This window comes from Macaca mulatta, chromosome 4, assembly GCF_049350105.2.
Source record: "Macaca mulatta isolate MMU2019108-1 chromosome 4, T2T-MMU8v2.0, whole genome shotgun sequence".
Lineage (NCBI taxonomy): Eukaryota > Metazoa > Chordata > Mammalia > Primates > Cercopithecidae > Macaca > Macaca mulatta.
Window position 1 is genome coordinate 175851240 of NC_133409.1, and position 22287 is coordinate 175873526.

The 22287-nt window shown below is 43.3% G+C and overlaps 1 protein-coding gene and 2 pseudogenes across 1 annotated transcript in view; all 3 read left to right on the top strand.

The window, feature by feature from the left end:
* Positions 1-18529, top strand: part of CAGE1 (cancer antigen 1) — a 60162-nt gene extending 41633 nt beyond the window's left edge. The window contains exons 12-14 of the mRNA XM_078000964.1: positions 13623-13691; positions 15531-15570; positions 18488-18529. Coding sequence (XP_077857090.1) covers positions 13623-13691; positions 15531-15570; positions 18488-18529 — 151 coding nt within the window. The remainder of the gene's footprint in view (positions 1-13622; positions 13692-15530; positions 15571-18487) is intronic.
* Positions 4464-6479, top strand: LOC100425910 (putative inactive 1-aminocyclopropane-1-carboxylate synthase-like protein 2; annotated as a pseudogene).
* On the top strand, positions 7712-8527 carry LOC694071 (small ribosomal subunit protein uS3 pseudogene; annotated as a pseudogene).
* Positions 18530-22287: the final 3758 nt, after the last annotated feature.

Consider the following 22287-nt stretch of genomic DNA (forward strand, 5'->3'; position numbering starts at 1 on the left):
TGTCTGCACAGAGTCCTGTGATGTGAACCATCTATGGATATCAGCTGTGGATATCAGCACCTGTTCCGGTGGACATGGCAGGGGGTGAAATGGACTCTGTGACGGTTCTTAGCTTGGGTGGTTTAATGTTTTATTTTTGTGCTGGTTGGCCTCCTGCGGGGAGGTGGCGCTTTCCAGAGAGCATCAGCTGTGGTAGTATGGAGAGGAACCAGTGGTGGGCAGGGCCCTAGAACTCCCAAGAATATATGCCCTCTGTCTTCAGCTACCAGGGGTGGATAGGGAAAGCCCATCAGGTAGGGGCAGGGCTAGGTATGTCTGAGCTCAGACTCTCCTTGGGCAGGTCTTGCTGCAGCTGCTGTGGGGGATGGGGGTGAGATTCCTAGGTCACTGGAGTTGTGTACCTAGGAGGATTATGGCTGCCTCTGCTGAGTCATGCAAATTGTTAGGGAAGTGGGGGAAAACCTGCAGTCACAGGCCTCACCCAACTCCCACACAATCAATCCAAAGGGCCTGTCTCACTCTCACCATGGCCCCTCTAACAGTCCCAAGTCTGTTTCCAGGCAGTGGGTGAGCAGGGCTTGAGAACTTCCCCAGGCTACCCACCTCCCAGCTGTGAAAGAACAGGGCTTTGGTTCTTTTCCCTCCTGTGGAGTCTGCAAGCCAGATTCCCACCCTCTCCCATGTTCTGGCCAGGAGGCTCCTTGCTCAATTCAAATTGTTACAAAGTTCAGCTGGAGACTTCCTTCTCCCTGTGGCATTTTCCCCCCGGCCTCTGGCTGCCCTCCTAAAGGGTCCCTGTGGAGCCAGGCAGGAATGGCCTGCTTGGGGACCCAGTGAACTCCCAGGGCCTTTCCCACTGCTTCCTCTACCCCTGTATTTCACTTGGCTCTCTAGATTGACTCAGCTCCAGGTAAGGTGAGAAACTTCTCTCGCAAACTAGACCTTCATTTTCTTCAGTGCGAGTGTGTGTTCGGGAGCAGAGGCTCTCCCTTTCCCAGTTCCACAGTTTGGGCACCCACAGGATTTGGGGTGTCTCCCGGCTCCTGCAGGAGCAGTCTGCTTCCTTCAGAGGGTCCGTTGGTCCTCTCAGGATTCCTGATTTGTTCTTGCAGTCATTCTGGAGCTAAAATTCATGATGCGAGCCTCCACACACTGCTCTGTCCGACCCAGTCAGAGCTGCAATCTTGTCCTGCCTCCCATCTGCCATTATGATTGTCGCAGTTATTTTTAAATTAAAAAATTTAAATGTTCTGCGGGGCTTGGGTGGAAAGAAAAAAAAAATTTGATGTATATTTCAGTTGAGTGGTTGACCCAATTTGTGTTGAAGAAGAGACCAAAGGTCAAAATCTGAATTTAGGCTTTATCATAAGCATTGTCAACTGTGACTGCTTATTAGAATTTTCTCTTTCTTTCTTTCTTTCTTTCTTTCTTTCTTTCTTTCTTTCTTTCTTTCTTTCTTTCTTTTTTTTGAGACAGTGTCTTGCTGTCTTGCCCAGGCTGGATTGCAGTGGCACAATCTCGGCTGGAGTCAGTGGCACAATCTCGGCTGGAGTCAGTAGCACAATGTCTGCCTCCCAGGCTCAAGTGATTCTCCTGCCTCAACCTCCTAAATAGCTGGGACCACAGGTGTGCACTACCACCCTGGCCTTTTTTTTTTCTTTTTCTTTCTTTCTTTTTTTTATTTTTAGTAGAGACAGGATTTTTGCAATGTTGGCCAGGCTGGTCTCTCACTCCTAGCCTCAAGTGATCCATTCACCTCCCTCCAGTGATCCATTCACCTCAGCCCCCCAAAGTGTGGGGGATTACAGGTATGAGCCACCGTGCTCAGCCAACTTTTTTGTTTTTTGAGACAGGGTCTGACTCTGTCTCCCAGGCTGGAGTGCAGTGGTGCAGTCTTGGTTCACTGCAATCACCAGCTCCTGAGCTCAAACGATCCTCCCACCTCAGCCTCCCAAGTAGCTGGGACTACAGGCATGCACCACCATACCTGACTTTTTTAAAAATTTATTTATTTATTTTAGAAACGGAGTCTCGCTGTGTTGTCCAGGCTGGTCTTGAACTCCTGGACTCAATCAATCCTACCACCTTGGCATCCCAAAGTGCTGGAATTATAGGCATGAACCACTGCACCCAGCCCTGGTTTATTTTTTAAAAAATCAAATCTAGTCTGTTATATCCATGAAGAACAGTATTTTTGTTTAATTATAGTGAATTAGCTTTAGTCTTATTAAAAGGTATACACTGCTTCAAAAATCATCAGGCTGTTCTGCCTATGGAGTAGCCATTCTTTTATTCCTTTACTTTCTTGATAAACTTGCCTTCACTTTATAGATGCAACTAAAATTTAAAAAAAAATTATCAAATACATCATCAGAACAATGTTCTTTTAAATTGGTGCTAGTCTATTGATTCTGCTAAAATTTAATAGAGTTTGAGGTATTGTTCTTCAAATGCATTCATAGGTTATATTGTAATTTTTCAATGCATAGGCCTTGGACTTTAGAAACAGCTATTTACTACAAAAGCTATTGGTGACATTTTATGTTTCTAAAAGACTAAAATAAAACTACTTGGCGAAGTCCACCCTGTATATGCAACCAGAGTGATCTTTCTGAAATATAAATATGAGTATGCCATTTTGTATCTTAAAAAAACTTTAGTGGTTTTCCATCACCTTAGGTAAAAGCAAAAATCCTTACCATGGCCTACAGTCTTCTTCCTGATCAAGCTCCTCCCTGCTTCTCTGATCTCATCTTACCATTCCCTGACTTGCTTTTGCCACACTAGAGATATTATACTTTTTCAAATGTACCATATTCCCTTTGCCTCCAAGTTTTAGCATGTTGTTCTACCTGGAATGCTCAGGCTGTCTTCACCCCCATTATCTTGTACTATCTTCATATCTGCTGAAATGCCATTTCCTTAGAGATACATTCACTGCCCTCTGAGTCTGAATTGATAGCTTTTCCACAATGCTAGAGATTTAAGTAGCCATGCATCTCTCCTTCCTGAATACCACTTTCTCTCTAACACTTTTGTCCAGATCTGTCTGTTTCAGATGTAGAAGTCCCTGCTCCAAACATTCCTGATTCTGGAACACCTTCCTACAAAATGTGAGACTTGTTCTATCTATCTTAGTCCCCATCACAACCAGGTGAGAGGTGGATCCTCTCATAAAAATGTCCCAGTGGCTTCCCATTTTATCAAGCCCTGCTACCTTGTTATTCAAGGTGATCTTCTATTCCATTCCTACCCATCATGTGATCCCCGATCATAATCTGTAGTGTTTGAAGTCACTCATCAAAGTCTTCTGCATTAACTTATTTACTATTCACCATCCACAGAATGCCAACAGAGTCCTAGAAGAATACTTCCAGTGCCATATCTCCTACAGACAACACTGAATTCATAAATGACAGCTCACTGCCCTGTCACAGCAACTGTGATTTCTACCCACATGAAGCCACTGTAAATGCTTTTCCATGCAAAACCATATCAAAAATCACAGAAAATTTCAGTGTAAATCCACAATTTTTCTTTCAAAGTTTCATGATAGTTTGAGTACAGGATGATCAAAAAGTTTGATTGGATTGAACATTCTTTTAAAAATCCATGCGATTTTATACCTTGATCACAGAGAATAAGGTGAACATTTGTTTACACCCAAAACTTGTAAATCCCACAAAAAGCTGCATTTCAGTATATAGTAAAAATATTAGTAATGCCCTTATTTGTAGTCACAATCCCGTTGTGTTTCTTTGACTTTTTTTTCTTTTTCTTTTTTTGACATGGAGTCTCACACTGTTGCCTGGGCTGGAGTGCAATGGTGCCATTTCAGCTCACTGCAACCTCCGCCTCCTGGGTTCACGTGATTCTCCTGCCTCAGCCTCCCAAGTAACTGGGATTACAGGCACCCACCACCACGCCCAGCTAATTTTTTTTTGTATTTTTAGTAGAGACGGGGTTTCACTATGCTGGCCAGGCTTATTTTTTCACGAAAAAAACGTTGACATAAATACAGCCAACTGGTCTTCAACAAAGCAAACAAAAACATAAAGTGGGGAAAGGACACCCTATTCAACAAATGGTGCTAGGATAATTGTCAAGCCACATTTAGAAGAATGAAACTAGATCCTCAACTCTCACCTTATACAAAAATCAACTCAAGATGGATCAAGGACTTACATCTAAGACCTGAAACCATAAAAATTCTAGAAGATAGCATCGGAAAACCCTTCTAGACATTGGCTTAGGCAAAGACTTCATGACCAAGAACCCAAAAGCAAATGCAACAAAAACAATGATTAATACATTCAATGAGGAGAAGGGCGACAGAGCAGGTCCCTGAGCACTGACAATCATGGACAGTTTCCTCAGTCAGGCTTTAGGCTGGAGAGAAGATAAGTGAAAACAGAGACAGAGGTGCCAGCCAGCCTTCAGGGGCCACTACAGATACCCGGAGTATGAGTCATCATTCAGACACCCTTCCTGTGCCCTCTGGCCAGACGAGAGGCCAGGTCCTCAGAGACCAGAGCATCTATACCCAGCTGTTGGAGATGATGCTGCACTTGCGCCAGACCATGAGGGAGTACTTCGAGTACAGCTGACAGCAGGCAGGGCCTGCCGCTGGAAGAACAGAGGCACGCTCGGGCCGTCAGTGAGCAGGAAGCCCTCTGGGTCGCTTAATGTGCCAGATGATCCAGCTCCTATAGTCTGGGGTCACGAGTGGCCTGGAGCTCCAAGTGCGTTTTCCTTCCCAGGACTCTAGGGGTGATGTCAGATATGGGCAGGGGGCCCAATTGCCCGGGCAGCCTGATCTAGTTCCCCAACTGAGTGGTTGTGAAGCTGCCTTCGTCAGCCGTGACCTGTCCAACTGTGGGATTGACATCTCTGTCTTCTATCAGTCGAGCTTCCAGGACTACAGTGCCTATCATAAAGACAAATATCATAAAGACAAGAACACCTTAGGCTTCGTTAACCTTGGCACCAGTGAGAACAAGCTCTGCATTTATCTGATGATTGAAAGATTGCAAGAAAGTAACATGAACTGGCCGGGCGCAGTGGCTCAAGCCTGTAATCCCAGCACTTTGGGAGGCCGAGGCAGGCGGATCACAAGGTTAGGAGATCGAGACCATCCTGGCTAACACCGTGAAACCCCATCTCTACTAAAAAAATACAAAAAACTAGCCGGGCGTGGTGGTGGGCGCCTGTAGTCCCAGCTACTCAGGAGGCTGAGGCAGGAGAATGGCATGAACCCAGGGGGCGGAGCTTGCAGTGAGCCGAGATCGTGCCACTGCACTCCAGCCTGGGGCACAGAGCAAGACTCCGCCTCAAAAAAAAAAAAAAAAGTAACATGAACTGCATTGAGGACATCTTGCTGCAGTACCCTGATTGGAGAGGGCACCCGTTCCTGCGAGAAGAAGTGGCCCGGTTCCTGACCTACTAGTGCAAGGCACCTGCCTGACTTGATCCAGAAAATGTGGCTGTTCTAAATGGCTGCTGCTCTGTCTTCTCTGCGCTGGCCATGGTTCTGTGTAATCCAGGCGAGGCCTTCCTGGTCCCTGCTCCCTTCGATAGTGGCTTTGACTTTAGCTCCTGTCTGTACATGAAGGTTGAGTTGATTCCTGTCCACCTGGAGAGTGAGATCACTGTTACAAACATCCATCCTTTCCACCTCACTGTGGACAAGTTAGAGGAAGCCCTGCTTGAAGCTAGGGTTGAGGGGAAAAAGGTCCAAGGCCTTGTGCTAATCAATCCTCAGAATCCTCTGCGTGACATCTACTCCTCAGACTTGCGATGGAATACCTGGATTTTGCCAAGAGGTATAACCTACATGTGATCATAGATGAGATTTACGTGCTGTCTGTGTTTTTGATGAATCCGTCACATTCCACAGTGTCCTGAGCATGAAAAGTTTGCCTGATCACAACAGGACCCATGTGATCTGGGACACCAGGAAGGATTTTGGCATTTCTGCCTTCCGCTTTGGTGCTCTGTTGACACCCACAACAAGGAGATGTCTTCTGCTGTGAGCACCTTTGGCTACCTCCGCAGTATCTCTGGCATCGCCCGGCACAAGCTGTGTCAGCTGCTCCAGAACACAGAATGGATTGACAGAGCGTACCTGCCCGCCAGTAACTACTGGCTCTGGGAAGCTCACAAGTACATCACTGCCAAACTGAAGGCATTGGAGATCCCCTTTCACAACTGCAGCTCTGGCCTCTGTGTCTGGATCAACTTGAAAAAGTACCTGGATCCCTGTGCATCTGAAGAGGAACAGCTCCTCTCGCTGCTTCCTGGACAACAAGCTGTTATCCCGTGGCAAAGCCTGCATGTGTAAGGAGCCAGGCCGGTTCCACCTCATCTTTGCAGATGAGCTCCCCCGGCTAAAAATGGCCATGCATCAGTTATGTGGTGTGCTGCAGGAACAGAAGCAGGCTTTGAGAGTGAAGCAGTTGGAGGATGCATTGACGGAGTAGACTGTCTGCCTCCCAATGAGCAGCTCCAGCCCATCACTTGCTCAGGGACCCCCTAATGTCAGCCTCTGGTCCAGAAGGCTGGGGTGTATTTTCGTCAGTGCTGTGACTAAGAAAATGGTGGGCTCCTGCAGGAAGATCTCATCTGACCCAGTCATCACCCTCCTTAAGCTGAGTGCCTGCTGTCTTTGGAAGTTTTGCATCTTTTTAGTCTTTGCTAGCCATTATATATGCAAAATGTTTTTATTGGGGTTGGGGTGGGAAGGCTTGGAGGCACCTAGAGAAATAAGGGAAGCTCCCTGGGCCCCTATTTAGATGGTTTATTTTTATATTCAATATCGAATAAATTCTATATTCTCTTTAAAAAAACTGATAAATAGGTGGAACTTAATTAAACTAAAAAGTTTCTGCACAGCAAAAGAAATAATCAGCAAAGTAACAGACAACCCACAGAGTGGGAGAAAATCTTCACACTCTGTACATCTGACAAAGGACTAATACACAGAATCTACAAGGAACTCAAATTAACAAGAAAGAAAAATCGCATCAAAAAGTGGGCTAAGCACATGAATAGACAATTCTCAAAAGAAGATATGGAAATGACCAACAAACATACGAAAAAATGCTCAACATCACTAATGATCAGGGAAATGCAAATCAAAACCACAATGTGATACCACCTTACTCCTGCAAGAATGGCCATAATCAAAAAATAAAAAAAAAACATGTTGTCAAGAATGCGGTGAAAAGGGAACACTTCTACACTGCTGGTGGAATTGTAAACTAGTATAACCACTATGGAAAACAGTGTGGAGAGTCTTTAAAGAACTAAAAGTAGAACTACCGTTTGATCCAGCAATCCTACTACTGGGTATCTACCCAGAGGACAAGAAGTCATTATTCAAAAAAGATACTTGCATATGCATGTTTTTAGCAGCACAATTTGAAATTACAAAAATATGGAACCAGCCCAGATGCCCATCAATCAATGAGTGGATAAAGAAATTGTGGTATATATATATACCAGGGAATACTATTCAGCCATAAAAAGGAATGAAATAATGGCATTTGCAGCAACCTAGATGGAATTGGAGACCATTATTCTAAGTGACGTAGCCCAGGAATGGAAAACCAAACATCATATGTTCTCACTCATAAGTGGGAGCTAAGCTATGAGGACACAAAGGCATAAGAATGATACAGTGCCTTTCCTTTCGGCGGAGCATGGCGGCAGGATGGCCATGCAAATTTCCAAGAAGAAGTTTGTCACTGATGGCATCTTCTAAGCTGAACTGAATGAGTTTCTTACTCAGGAACTGGCTGAAGTTGGCTACTCTGGAGTTGAGGTGCGAGTTACACCAGCCAAGAGAAATCATTACCTTAGTCACCAGAACACAGAATGTTCTTGGTGAGAAGGGCTGGGGGACTCAGGAACTGACTGCTGTAGTTCAGAAGAGGTTTGGCTTTCCAGAGGGCAGTGTAGAGCTTTATGCTGAAAAGGTGGCCGCTAGGGGCCTGTGTGCCATTGCCCAGGCAGAGTGTCTGCATTACAAACCCTAGGAGGGCTTGCCGTGCAGAGGGCCTGCTGTGGTGTGTTGTGGTTCATCATGGAGAGTGGGGCTAAAGGCTGCGAGGTCGTGGTGTCTGGGAAACTCTGAGGACAGAGGGCTAAATCCATGAAGTTTGTGGATGGCCTGATGATCCACAGCAGAGACCCTGTTAACTACTACATTGACACTGCTGTGCGCCACGTTGCTCAGACAGGGTGTGCTGGGCATCAAGGTGAAGATCATGCTGCCCTGGGACCCAACTGGTAAAACTGGCCCTAAGAAGCCCCTGCCTGACCACGTGAGCATCATGGAACCCAAAGATGAGATACTGCCCACCACCCCCATCTCAGAACAGAAGGGTGGGGAGCCAGAGCCACCTGCCGTGCCCCAACCAGTCCCCACAGCGTAACAGGGTCTCATTGGCAGCTGTATTCTGGAGTCTGGATGTTGCTCTGTAAAGACCTTTAATAAAATATTGTACAAAGACAAAGAAAAAAAAAAGAATGATACAGTGGACTTTGGGGACTTGGGGGAAAGGGTGGAAGGGGGTGAGGAATAAAAGACTACAAATTGGGTACAGTATATACTGCTAAAAATGTCAGGTAAAAGTAAATGGTGAATCCATGTTCTAATCCCTAGAATCTGTGAATGTTACCTTATATAGCAAAAAAGGGCCAGCTTTATATATAATAACAATTGTATCCATCATTGTTAGTTAGCATATTTAAAAAATTAAAAAAGAAAAAGCATATGATAATTTCGACAGACAGAAAAACCGTTTGACAAAATCCAACATCATTCTTCATGAGAAAACCTAAACAACCTAGGAAAAGAAAGGAACTTTCTCAATTAGGACAAAGAGCACCTACAAAAGCTTACTAACGTTATACTTAATGATGAAAGACTAAATGCTTTCTTATCATCAGGAACAAGACATTTCAGTACATTCACATTGTACTGGAAGTTCTGTCCAGTACAATCAGGCAAGAAAAATAAAATTCATCCAGACTGGACATGAAGCAAAACTGCATGTATTCACAAACACATGATCATCTATGTAGAGAATCTGATGGAATCTACAAAAAAGTTACCAGGACTATTAAGATTAGCAAGGTTGCAGGATCCAATATCAATATGTAAAAGTCAGTTGTCTTTTTATATACTAGCAACAGACAATCAGAAATTAAAAAGCATTTCTGATAGCTCCAAAAATATAAACTACATAAGGATAAATTTGGCAAAAGTATGTAAAAGACTCATACACTAAAAATTACAACACATCATTGAGAGAAAGTAAAGAGTTAAATAAATGGAGAGGTATAGCTCTTTCATGGGTCCATTTTGTTAAGATTTTCCCCAAGTTCATTTATTGATTCAGTGCAATTCCAATTTTAAATAAACTTAACAAGCTGATTCTAAATTCATATGGAAATTCAAAAGGCATAGAATAGCCAAAAGAACTCTGATAAAGAAGGATAAAATGGGAGGGAAACTCTGATTCTAAGACTTTTTATAGAGCTACAATAATCAAAACAGTGTAGCATTGGTATAAAAATATAAAAATCAATGGAACGGACCAGGGAATGCAGACATGGACCCATACATATATGGACAAGTGATTTTTGACAAAGATACAAAGGCAACAAAGTGGAAAAAGGATAACCTTCCCAACAAATGGTGCTGGAATCATTGCCCATTTTCAAAAAAATTAACTTTGATTTATACACTCCACTACATACAAAGTAAACTGAAAATGGATAGTATACCCAAAGATAAAGGCTAAAACCTTAAAACATCTAGAAGGAAACAGAAAATTGCTATGACTTTGGGTTAGGCAATAATTTCTTAGACATGTCACTAAAAGCATGATTCATTAGAGAAAATTTTGATAAATTTGACTTCATCAAAATTTAAAAATGCTCTTCTTTTTTTGTTGTTTGTTTGTTTTGTTGTTGTTGTTGTTGTTGTTGTTGTTTTGAGACGGAGTCTCACTCTGTCACCATGCTGGAGGGCAGTGACACAATCTCAGCTCACTGCAGCCTTCACCTCCCGGGTTCAAGTGATTCTGCTGCCTCAGTCTCTCAAGTAGCTGGGACTACAGGCGCACGCCACAACACCAGGCTAATTTTTTTGTTGTTGTATTTTTAGTAGAGATGGGGTTTCACCATGTTGGCCAGGCTGGTCTTGAACTCCTGACCTCGTGATCCGCCCACCTCAACCTCCCAAAGTGCTGGGAGTACAGGTGTGAGCCACCTCACCCAGCCTAAAACTACTCTTCTAAAGACACTGTTAACAGATCAAAGACAAGCCATAGTCTGGAAGAACATATCTGCAAATCATGTATCTGCTAAAGAACTTCTATCCAGATGTAATGAACTCTCAAAACTGAGTCATAAGAAAACAAATAACCCAATAAAAATGGGCAAAGATTTTAGTAGAGATTCCACCAAGAAAATACATGTATGGCAAAAAAGCACATGAAATATATTCATGTCAGCTGGGCACAGTGGCTCATGCCTGTAATCCCAGCACTTTGGGAGGCCAAGGTGAGAGGATCACTTGGGTCCAGGAGTTCAAGACCAGACTGGCTAATATGGCAAAACCTCATGTCTACTAAAAATACAAAAATTAGTCAATCATGGTGGCGCACACCTGTAATCCCAGCTACTTGGGAAGCTGAGGCCTGAGAATCACTTGAACCAGGGAGGCAGAGGTTGCAGTGAGCTGAGATTGCGCCACTGCACTCCAGTCTTGGTGACAGATCGAGACTCTGTCTTAAAAGAAAAACAAGAAAGAAATACAGTCATGTCATTAAATGCAAATCAAAGCACTCATTATACTCCATTCAGTGGTGCTGCTTTGCTTGCCTAGCTCTCAGCAGAGTTCTCTCATGGCCTCTATGGAGGACATGACTTCCTCCAAAATAAACCAAGGACTCCATTTAGGTAGGCTTAGATTGTAGCTGTTTGCCCGCAGCTCTACACACAGGAGCACTGTGTCAATATATTCCACTGTTGCCTTGTTGCACACTTGGAAATACTTTTCACTCTCTTTCCTTAGGTATCTCCCTCCTTCAGGAGTTGGACTCATTCTTTTCAGTTCTAGAAATACGGAAGATTTATTCCATGCTATTTCTCTGATAATTAAGCATGATAGACTCAGGCTTTTGGTTTACACAGAGTTGTTTCACATTATCTTCTATTTCTGGGTTTGACAACTTCTCTTTATCCCTTTAAAACAAAACCTGATATCTCTGAAAGAAAGAGTATAGATTTCAAAATGACAGCTTACAAGTTATATTCTGGGGCATTTGTGTTTTGTCCATATAATGTTTAAAGTATTTTTTAAATTAATTGCCAAAATTGAAAAGGGAAGATATTCTGTAAAAATCTAGATTTCTATCTCCTCTTTAAAAACAAGAGGAGGCTGAGCATAGTGGCTCATGCCTACAATCCCAGCACTTTGGGAGGCTGAGGCGGGAAGATATTTTGAGGCCAGGAGTTCAAGACCAGCCTAGGCAACATAGCGAGACTCTTGTCTCTACAAAATATTAAAACAATTAGTCAGGTGTGGTGGCATGCACCTGCAGTCCTAGCTAACTCAGGAGGCTGAGATGAGAGGATTGCTTCAGCCCGCGAGTTTGAGGCTGCAGTGAGCTGTGATTGCACCACTACATTCCAGACTGAGTGACAGGGTGAGACTCTGTCTCTCAATAATAAAAATTTAAAAATAAGTAAGACAAGAAGATCTAATCATGGCTGCAGCATTCTCACATGGCAACATTTGGCAAGAGCTAAGTAGCAACTTCTTTTAGGCAGGGCCTAGGGGTGTATGCGCTTTGGTTTGTCTGAATCACCATTTAGCTGGCTTTGCTCATTTCACATACCTGCCTGACCCTTCTATAGGCATTTGAGTTTAGACCTCTGCGGTAGAATTTCATCTCCTCTCAGGGCCTATTTATCCTCTACAGTAGGCTGAGGAATGGCCCAAAGACATGCAAGTTCTAATCATGAGAACCTGTGACTGTTACCTTATATAGCAAAAGAGCCTTGCAGATGTGATTACATCTTGAGTTGCGGAGATTATTTTGGATTATCTGAGTGGGCCCTAAATGCAATCACAAGGGTACTTATAAGACAGGGGAGGCAGAGAGAGATTTGGTGACAGAAGAAGAAGAGTCAACCTGACAGTGGAAATGGGGAGAAAAGGTGGTGTGATGTGGGGCCAAGCCCCCTCAGGAATAAGAACAGCCTCCAGATGCTGGATGAGGCCAGGCAAAGGATTCTCCTCTCGAACTTCTAGAGGCTGCACATCCCTGCCAATACCTTGATTTCAGGCCAGTGAAGCTTATTTTGGACTTCTGACCTCCAGAAGAAAATAAATGTATGTGTTTTAAGCCACAGAATTTGTGCTGATTTGTTGCAGCAGCCACGGGAAGCTCATACAACCTCCCTGGATGGAAAAATAGGTTTGTGATGGTCCTGTAATGCTGTCACATATTTTTGCATGTTAAGCTGTTTCTAGCTCAGGGTTTTTTGTCTTTTCTTTTCTTTTCTTTCTTTCTTTCTTTCTTTCTTTCTTTCTTTCTTTCTTTCTTTCTTTCTTTCTTTCTTTCTTTCTTTCTTTCTTTTTTTTTTTCTTTTTTGAGACAGAGTCTAGCTCTGTCGCGGGCTGAAGTGCAGTGGCATGATTTTGACTCACTGCAACCTCCACCTCCTGGGCTCAAGAAATCCTCCCAGCTCAGTCTCCCATGTAGCTGGGATCACAGGCATGTGCCACCATGCCTAGCTAGTTTTTGTGTTTTTGTAGAGACAGAATTTCACCACGTTGCCCAGGCTGGTCATGAACTCCTGGGCTCAAGAGATTCACCTGCCTTAACCTCCCAAAGTGCTGGGGTTACAGGTGTGAACCACCACGCCTAGCCAGGAGTTTTGTTTTTAACATGTTACCCTCAGGATCATATTGGATTTACTCAGATAGAAGGATCAGTATAAGTGAACCACTGTGTAGGCAAATGGGAGAATATCTGAATGCTACTTTATATATTTGCTACTGTCTACTTTCCTTCTTCACCACTGGAACCTATAAAGGGAAAAACTGATAGAATAATTTTGAGTTGCTAGGAAAGAATCCCAAGTTTCTATATGGTTAGGTGGTTGGATAGTGTATAGATAATTAGATTACCTTTTTTTTTTTTTTTTTTTTTTTGAGACGGAGTCTCACTCTGTCACCCAGGCTGGAGTGCAGTGGCCGGATCTCAGCTCACTGCAAGCTCCGCCTCCCGGGTTTACGCCATTCTCCTGCCTCAGCCTCCCGAGTAGCTGGGACTACAGACGCCCGCCACCTCGCCCGGCTAGTTTTTTTGTATTTTTTAGTAGACACGGGGTTTCACCGTGTTAGCCAGGATGGTCTCTATCTCCTGACCTCGTGATCCGCCCGTCTCGCCCTCCCAAAGTGCTGGGATTACAGGCTTGAGCCACCACGCCCGGCCTTAGATTACCTATTTTTATCTACTAAAATCCTCTAGTGAATCTAACAAAATAATGGTCTAGAAAAGTCAGTTTTAGTCATAAAATTCAATTGTTTCTTCTTTCAGTTTGGAAAAGAGAAATAAACATTTAGAGGATTTAATTAGAAAGCCCAGAGAAAAAGCCAGAAAACCAAGGTAAGTTTCCCTCTCTTTTTTAAATTAATATCTTTAAAATATAGATAATACAGCTGGGTGTGGTGGCTCACACCTGTAATCCCAGCACTTTGGGAGGCCAAGGGGGGTGGATCACCTGAGGTCAAGAGTTTGAGACCAGCATGGCCAACATGGTGAAACCCCATCTCTACTAAAAATACAAAAATTAGCTGGGCATGGTGGCACGTGCCTGTAATCCCAGCTACTAGGGGGCTGAGGCAGGAGAATCGCTTGAACCTGGGAGGTGGAGGTTGCAGTGAGCCAAGATTGTGCCACTGCACTCCAGCCTGGGCAACACAGTGGGACTCAGTCTCAAAAAAATAGATAGATAGATAGATAGATAGATAGATAGATAGATAGATAGATAGATAGATAGATATTTAAAAAAAACTATTTCTTATCTCAATTTAAGGTAAACAAGATACATTATATGAAAGTGCTTCATGTTTTGCCTAGCATAAAGTAGTTGCTTGATTAATGTTTTTTGTAGAACCTGAAATGGAAAGCCAGATTCCCTGCTCTCATGGAATGTACAGTCACTCTAAGGAAGAAACTATAAAGATTATGGGCTAAGATTTTTGTCTACAACGAAACTACTTGCCCTGCTCTGTATTTTATCACCAGATTTTCTTACACTAACATTAAGCCTTACAGTCTGCTATTTTAGAAGAGGCTCAATATCTGATGCTACAAGGTGTATGCACAAACCCTGTGGGGTTGATTAAGAACACAGCAGTATGGGCAGGGCACGGTGGCTCATGCCTGTAATCCTAGCACTTTGGGAGGCTGAGGCCGGTGAATCACTTGAGGTCAAGAGTTCAAGACCAAACCCCATCTCTACTAAAAATACAAAAATTAGCCAGGCATGGTGGTGGGCACCTGTAATCCCAGCTACTCGGGGGTGAGATGGGCAGAAGAGCTCTCAAAACCCTTTCCAGCCAAGAAGGACATTTGTTGGAAAACTCCAGACCTACATCAGCTTTCAGCCACCACCCTCTGTGAAGCCTGTGATGATTGGCCCAATTGATCTCGGTATATTCGGCATGCAAACAAGCTTCAGCTTACCTCTGCAGCCTCTCAAAATTATGGCATTGCTTTTGCCAGTTCTCTTCACTAGTGGAAATAGTGGGACATAAGGATATAAAAGCAAGTATCTTAACAGCCTCAGATGTTTTATTTTTGCCTCTAGTTCTTCATGACTTTCAAGTAAATTCATTAAGTTTTCAAGTCAGTCAGAATCGTATCTTAAGTAAATCTATGGGAATGTTAAATGTAGTGAGAGTGTGCCTCATTTTTTTTTATTTTATTTATTTTTTTATTTGAGATGAAGTCTCACTCTGTCACCCAGGCTGCAGTGCAATGGCACGATCTTAGCTAACTGCAGCCTCCGCCTCCCAGGTTCAAGTAATTCTGCTGCCTTAGCCTCCTGAGTAGCTGTGGTTACAGGCACATGCCACCATGCCCAGGTAATCTTTGTATTTTTGGTAGAGACAGGGTTTCACCATGTTGGCAGAGCTGGTCTTGAACTCCTGACCTCAAGTGATCCACCCACCTTGGCCTCCCAAAGTGCTGGGATTACAGGTGTGAGCCACCATACCCTGCCTCATTGTTTTTATTTAAATGAAGTGAGAATGATCCACATGTTATATACCAAAAAGCTTGATCTTAATCTCTGAGGGTCTCATAGTTCTATCTTAATTGACGATTTCTCCTTGAAAGTGGGGGGAAAATATGCTAAATAATGGCATACTTGCTCACCATGTTCACTATTTCAGTCCCCCCTTCCTCCTTTTTACATTATTTTCTTTCTATTTCTTACAGATCGAAAAGTTTAGAAAATCATCCAAAGTCCATGACTATGGTAGGTCACCTTGATGATCATGATAATCTTACATTTCCATGTAATTTGACAATAACACAAGATTTAATAGGAGTTCCTGAAGTCACATTTCCATACTGTGCAACCTAGCCTTCCCTTCCGTCCTCAGACGAGGGTTCTTCCATCTCCTGTCATAGCTGGTGCTGTAATTGGAAGCCCCTCCCTCTAACCTTGTAGGGCCCCTTTACTCCATCCCCACTGCTACTGCTTCATTTCAAGCCCCTGTCATTTCTCATCTGACTTGTTGCACTCACTTCCTAATTATTGTTTCTGCCTTCAGTTTTGGTCCCCTTCATGCCATCCTCCATAGAGTAGACATATTTTGATCTTTCAAAAGAAAAATATTTTCATGCCCCTCCCTTGCATAAAGCCCTTCAGTGGTTCCCAATCACATTCTGGATCAAATCTGAGCTCCTTAGCATGGTGTATAAAGTTCCCTATGATCTGGCTCTGGCCCTCCTATCCAGTCTTACCATTCACTGCTTTCTCCTTCTCATCATGCATATCAGCCATGTCTAACCGATTGCAGCTTTCTAAACATGTGATTTTCTTTTCTTTTCTTTTTAGTTAGCATATTAATTGTACATATTTATAGGATACAGGCTGGGCATGGTGGCTCACACCTGTAATCCCAGCACTTTGGGAGGCTGAGGCAGGTGGATCACTTGAGTTCAGGAGTTCAAGACCAGCCTGACCAACATGGTGAAACCTCGTCTCTATTAAAAATACAGAAAATTGGCCAGGTGTGGTGGCGTGTGCCTGTAATCCCACTTACTTGGGCAGCTGAGGCAGGAGAATAGCTTGAATCCAAGAGGCAGAAGTTGCAGTGAGCCAAGATCTCACCACCACACTCCAGCCTAGGTGACAGAGAGAGGCAACTTCTAAAAAATATATATATATATATATATATGTATATATATATACACACACACACACACACACACACACGATACAGAGTAGTATTTCCATGCATGTACACAACGTGTGATGATCAAATCAGTGTAATTAGCAAATCTATCACTCCAGACATTCATCAGTTCTTTGTTTTGGGAGGATTCAAAATCCTCTCTTCTAGCTATTTGAAAATATCTAAAAAATTGCTGTTAACTCTCGTTACCCTGCAGTGCTATAGAACACTGGGACTTATTCCTCCTATCTAGCTGTAATTTTGTATCCAGTCACTAACTTCTCCCTATCCTCCCCTCACTACCTTTCTCAGCCTCTAATAACCATGGTTCTACTCCCTACCTTTATGCATGGTATGTTATTTCTGTGCTTTCCTTTTATTGCTCATGCAGCTTCTCCTACTTGGTATGTTCTTCTCCAGCTCCTTTTTTCTCACTTACTCAGTTCCCACCTCACAAACGCCTGTCATCTCAAGCTCGGCCTCCTCTCTGAAGCCCTTCCTGCTCTGTCTCCCAAAAGGAACTGACTTGCTTTCTCCCATGTGCCCACACTGTACCATTTGACATAATAGCACCTGTGACACAGCATTACAGTTCTCTGCTTGCACGTCCTTTGACTTGACTAGAACTTTTGAGTACAGGAATTGTCTCATATTCATTTTGATATCCTCAACTACCGATCTCATAAAAGGTACTGAATAGGAGTGAATGTTAGACTTGGGACCCAGGACCAATGCTACACTTGCTGGCGTGATCCCAAACAGCAGACACAGCTGCTGCCACCTCTGTCCCGTTTCAGGACGTGGATATGTTCATAAATGCCGTGGCCTATTTGTAACACAGCTTTGGGGATAAGGAGGCACTCAGTAGGGCATGCCTCCATATGCTGCCATTGAGACCCAGCTTTTCTCATAGTTGAATTAAGAGGGTGCCTTAATACTATCAATTCTTTTTTTTTTTTTTTCTTTTGAGACGGAGTTTCACTCTTGTTGCCCAGGCTGGAGTGCAATGGTACGATCTTGGCTCACTGCAACCTCCACTTCCCAGGTTCAAGTGATTCTTCTGCCTCAGCCTCCCGAGTAGCTGGGATTACAGACATGCACCACCATGCCTGCCTAATTTTGTATTTTTGGTAGAGACAGGATTTCTCCATGTTGGTCAGGCTGGTCTCGAACTCCTGACCTCAGGTGATCCACCTGCCTCAGCCTCCCAAAGTGCCGGGATTACAGGTGTAAGCCACCACACCCAGCCAATACTATCAATTCTTAACTATGCCATGCTGGTAAATCACTTTTGGATTATTCAGATTATTTTTTCTACATTCTGTCAACTGCCAACCAAACCAAGGAAGATGAAATTCAGTCCACCTTGTTCTTCATGGTGTTCCTTAGTGGGAAAAAGGCTGAAAGAAACAAACAAAAATATCAGTTAAAATATAGTGTTGGAGACCAGGTGTGGTGGCTTGCACCTGTAATCCCAACACTTTGGGAAGCTGAGGTGGGTGGATCACTTGAGGTCAGGAGTTCGAGGCCAGCCTGGACAACATGGCAAAACCCCATCTCTATCAAAAATATAATCCCAGCACTTTGGGAGGCTGAGGTGGACAGATCACTTGAGGTCAGGAGTTCGAGACTAGCCTGGCCATCATGGTGAAACCCTGTCTCTACTAAAAATACAAAAATTAGCCGGGCATGGTGTTGAGCACCTCTAATCCCAGCTACTTGGGAGGCAGAGGCAGGAGAATCGCTTGAACTTGGGAGGCAGAGTGAGCCAAGATTGTACCACTGCACTCCAGCCTGGGTAACAGAGCAAGACTCTGTCTCAAAACAAACAAACAAAATATAGTGTTCATATTATCTGTGGAATTCACTTATCTATAGGCTTACTTTGCACCCCTTTTCCATATGTGATCAAAAATTGGCTGTTTAGGGGTTCTGTCACTGAATGTTAGTCTTTCCCCAAAACTTATAAAACATTTTTCCTTTCATTTTTAGATGCCAGCTGTTTTTAAAGAAAATAGAAATGATTTAGATTAAACAAGCCTGAGGATTAAACAGTAATCATTTTTGTCAACCACTCCAGGAAGAGTCACTACTACATATGCTAGCCAAATCAATCCATGCAGATGATTATTAAAATCTGTATAAATGGTAAAGTCTTACATTCCAAAAATGCGATTACTTCTAATGTCTTCCTGTGAATAATCAAATATATTCTATTTAACATAAACATACAGTGGGTTTTTTGTCAAATATTTTCACAGAATACCACTCCCATATTATCAGGCCTTTAATGATGCACAAAAATAGTCATGGATTTCACTTCAACTTTTTATTTCCTCTGCAAGACATCCTTTTTCTGTCCAGGCAGGCATATTCTTCATAATACCAACCAAATTTTAAAAGACACCAACTCTGAAATCCTTTGGAATTAAAACTCAGATAAAAAACCCTGGGCGGCCAGGTGCAGTGGCTCATACCTGTAATCCCAGCACTTTGGGAGGCCGAGGCGAGCGGATCACAAGGTCAGGAAATCGAGACCATCCTGGCTAACCCCGTCTCCACTAAAAATACAAAAAATTAGACGGACATGGTAGCGGGCGCCTGTAGTCCCAGCTACTTGGGAGGCTGAGGCAGGAGAATGGTGTGAACCCGGGAGGCGGAGCTTGCAGTGAGCGGAGATCCGGCCACTGCACTCCAGCCTGGGTGACAGAGTGAGACTCTGTCTCAAATAAAAAAGAAAAAAAGCCTGGGCAACATAGGAAGAGCTCATCTCTACTGAAAATCAGAAACATTAGCCAGGCATGCTGGCAAGCACTTGTCCCAGCTTACTGGGTGGCAGGGGAGGGGAGTGTGGTGTGGGGGTAAGGAGGTGGGGATGGGGAGTTGCTAAGGCAGGAGGATGGCCTGAGCCCAGGAGGATGCTGCAGTGCACCATGATCATACACCGCACTCTAGCCTACGCAACAGAGTGAAACCCTGTCTCAAAACAAAGAGAAAAACCCAGATGAAAGGAAAGGACTGGCTCTTAACACGTAACCCTTATAATTTCCACTTTAACATAGTTTTGAGGAATTAGTTCTGAATTTAAACAAAGGAACCAGAGATAGCTGATTTTGTGAGATGCACTAGAAAAATAAATGTATTTAACATACATATTATCCTTTTGATAAATCCCAAACCAGACTGGAGGTATAGCTATTGATCAAAATATGCCTTACGACTGGGCACGGTGGCTCACGCCTGTAATCCCAGCACCTTGGGAGGTCAAGGCAGGTGGCTCACTTGAGGTCAGGAGTTCTAGACCAGCCTGGTCAACATGTTGAAACCCTGTCTGTACTAAAAAAAAATACAAAAATTAGCTGGGCATGGTGGTGAGTGCCTGTAGTCCCAGCTACTTGGGAGGCTGAGGCAGGAGAATTGCTTGAATCCGGGAGGCAGAGACTGCAGTGAACCAAGATCTCACCACTGCACTCTAGCCTGGGCAACAGAGTGAGACCCTGTCTCAATAAATAAATATTATATATATATATACACACACACACACACACACACACACCCCTTAGGTGGAAGAGAAAAATTATTTTATCTCACTAAAGTTAGTTTCGTACTTAAATTAGATAAATACAAGGTGAAAATATATGTAGAGTATATATCTGGTCCTGAAGGAAGTGGTGAATAAATAAAAGGTATTATTATTGTTGTCATTTTTATTGAGGAATTCTATAAGAGAGGTCTTATATGAATGTTGAAACAAAAATATTTAATTTTTCAAATTCTAAAACTTGGAATGACAAACTAAACCATGAGAAATGCACAGTGGGTTGCAGCTCTAATAGTGTAGTTTCATTTTAGAAAGTGAAACATTGAAAGCTTTGGAAGTTACTCATATTTTAAAAAGAGATATTATTATTAGTTTCATGGAATCTTCTAGGGAAAATGAGAAAATATGATAGGAGAAGGATGGCTAATGCAGCCCCAGAAATCTGCACACAAATGTGATGAAACAGGTAGAAAGGAAGCACTAACACATTGCAAAGAGGACTGTGTGCATAAGTGGTGTATGCAATGTGTGTATTATGAGACACCTATGGGGTTTTACCTAGAGGTTGTCTGAGAATGAACGTGCCTGCCTTGGTGTGTGGCACAAGGATGTGGCATTTAAGCCCATCTTTCTTTCAATAAACATTTAATGACTTTCAGTAAGCACTGGGACAGGCTCTGTGTCAGATGCCAAGGATACAAAGAAAAATGAAGATCCTAAGGAGGTGATAAATCAGTATTCTAGAACAATGTAAGATGTAATGGTGGGAGGAAATGGCTCTGGACTGTGTTGGAAAACCTCAGGGAAGATTTTACAGAAATGATGGCACTTGAGCCAGATGTTCACAGCCGATGAGGTATCTCAAGACAACAGGAAAGCAAGAGCACGCTCAGAGCATGGAGGCCTGAGATGCTGGTTACATTCCCTGAAGTACAGTTAATGTCCAAAACTCAAGCTCTTCAGAGGGTCAGAGATGAAGAAGATCATGAGGAGCATTCTGTGCTGTACTAAGAAATTTGAACTTAGCCAGGCACAGTGGTCACAACTGTAATTCCAACACTTTCGGAAGTTGAGGCAGGAAGATCACTTGAGCCCAGGAATTTGAGATCAGCCTGGGCAACATAGTGAGACCCTTATCTCTACAAAAAATTTTTAAAAATTAGCTGGACATGTTGGTGCACACCTGTAGTCCCAGCTACTCGGGAGGCTGAAGCAGGAGGATCACTTGAGACCAGGAAGTCAAGGCTGGGAATGCTGCAGTGGGCTGGAATTGCACTCTGTACTGTAGCCTAGGCAACAGAGTGGGACCTTGTCTCAAAAAAAAAAAAGGAAATAATTAATTTGAACTTTATTCTGATGAGAGACTCTGAAAGGTTTCAAGTAGAGAAGTGATGTGGTAGTGCATTTTTGAAAGATTGCCCTAATAATGATAGAAAGGGTAGGTTGATGGTGGATGAAGCTAGAATCAGGACTACCAGTTAAACTACTGATATGGTGCTACAGTCAAGAAAAACAGACTAGTAACTAAAATAGTGGCAGTGGAAATAAAGAGGAAGATGTGCATGCTGAGTGATTTCAAAGGTAAAACGGAAAGGATGGGGTTATTAGTTAGCTGTTGGAGTGGAGAGAGAAGGGTCTAGGAAGCCTAGCAGAGCTCTGATGAGTGATGTAGAGAAGACAAGAGGGGTAGCTGGTTTGTAGGGAGAGATACCCTGAGTTTGAGGTAGCTGTGAAGCATCTGAGTGGAGGTATTTAATAAGCAGTTATGTATATGCTGAGAAGGCTCCAGAGAGCAGGGATCATTGATAAAGCAAGGTGTCAGAGGAGAAAAGAGGGACTAGGCTCCACAGCACAGCCTAGGGACAGGGACATCTCTTCCTTTGAAATCAGGACAGGCATGTTCAGGGCAAACATAAGCCATGGCGTGGTAAGTTCAGGGAGCTAATGGCTGGGAGTGTCACTCTCTTCTTGTAGTAGGGGAATAAAAGAGAGAAGTGAAAGTTGGAAATAGCCACAGCTTCTGCCTTCACAGAGTAAACTGTTGGATCTCACCACAGGAGATTGCGTGGGGACGCAGTTTCCTCCCCCATCTGTGGACTTACACACTTTCCTCTTTTCTTCTCTGGTCTGTTTGATCTCTTGTCCCCTTGACTCTGGCCCATCCCATCTCCTTGAGGATTTGCTCCGTCACTCATTTATATCTTCTCACACCTTACTTTATAACTCTTCATTGAACCCTACTCTAGCCTTT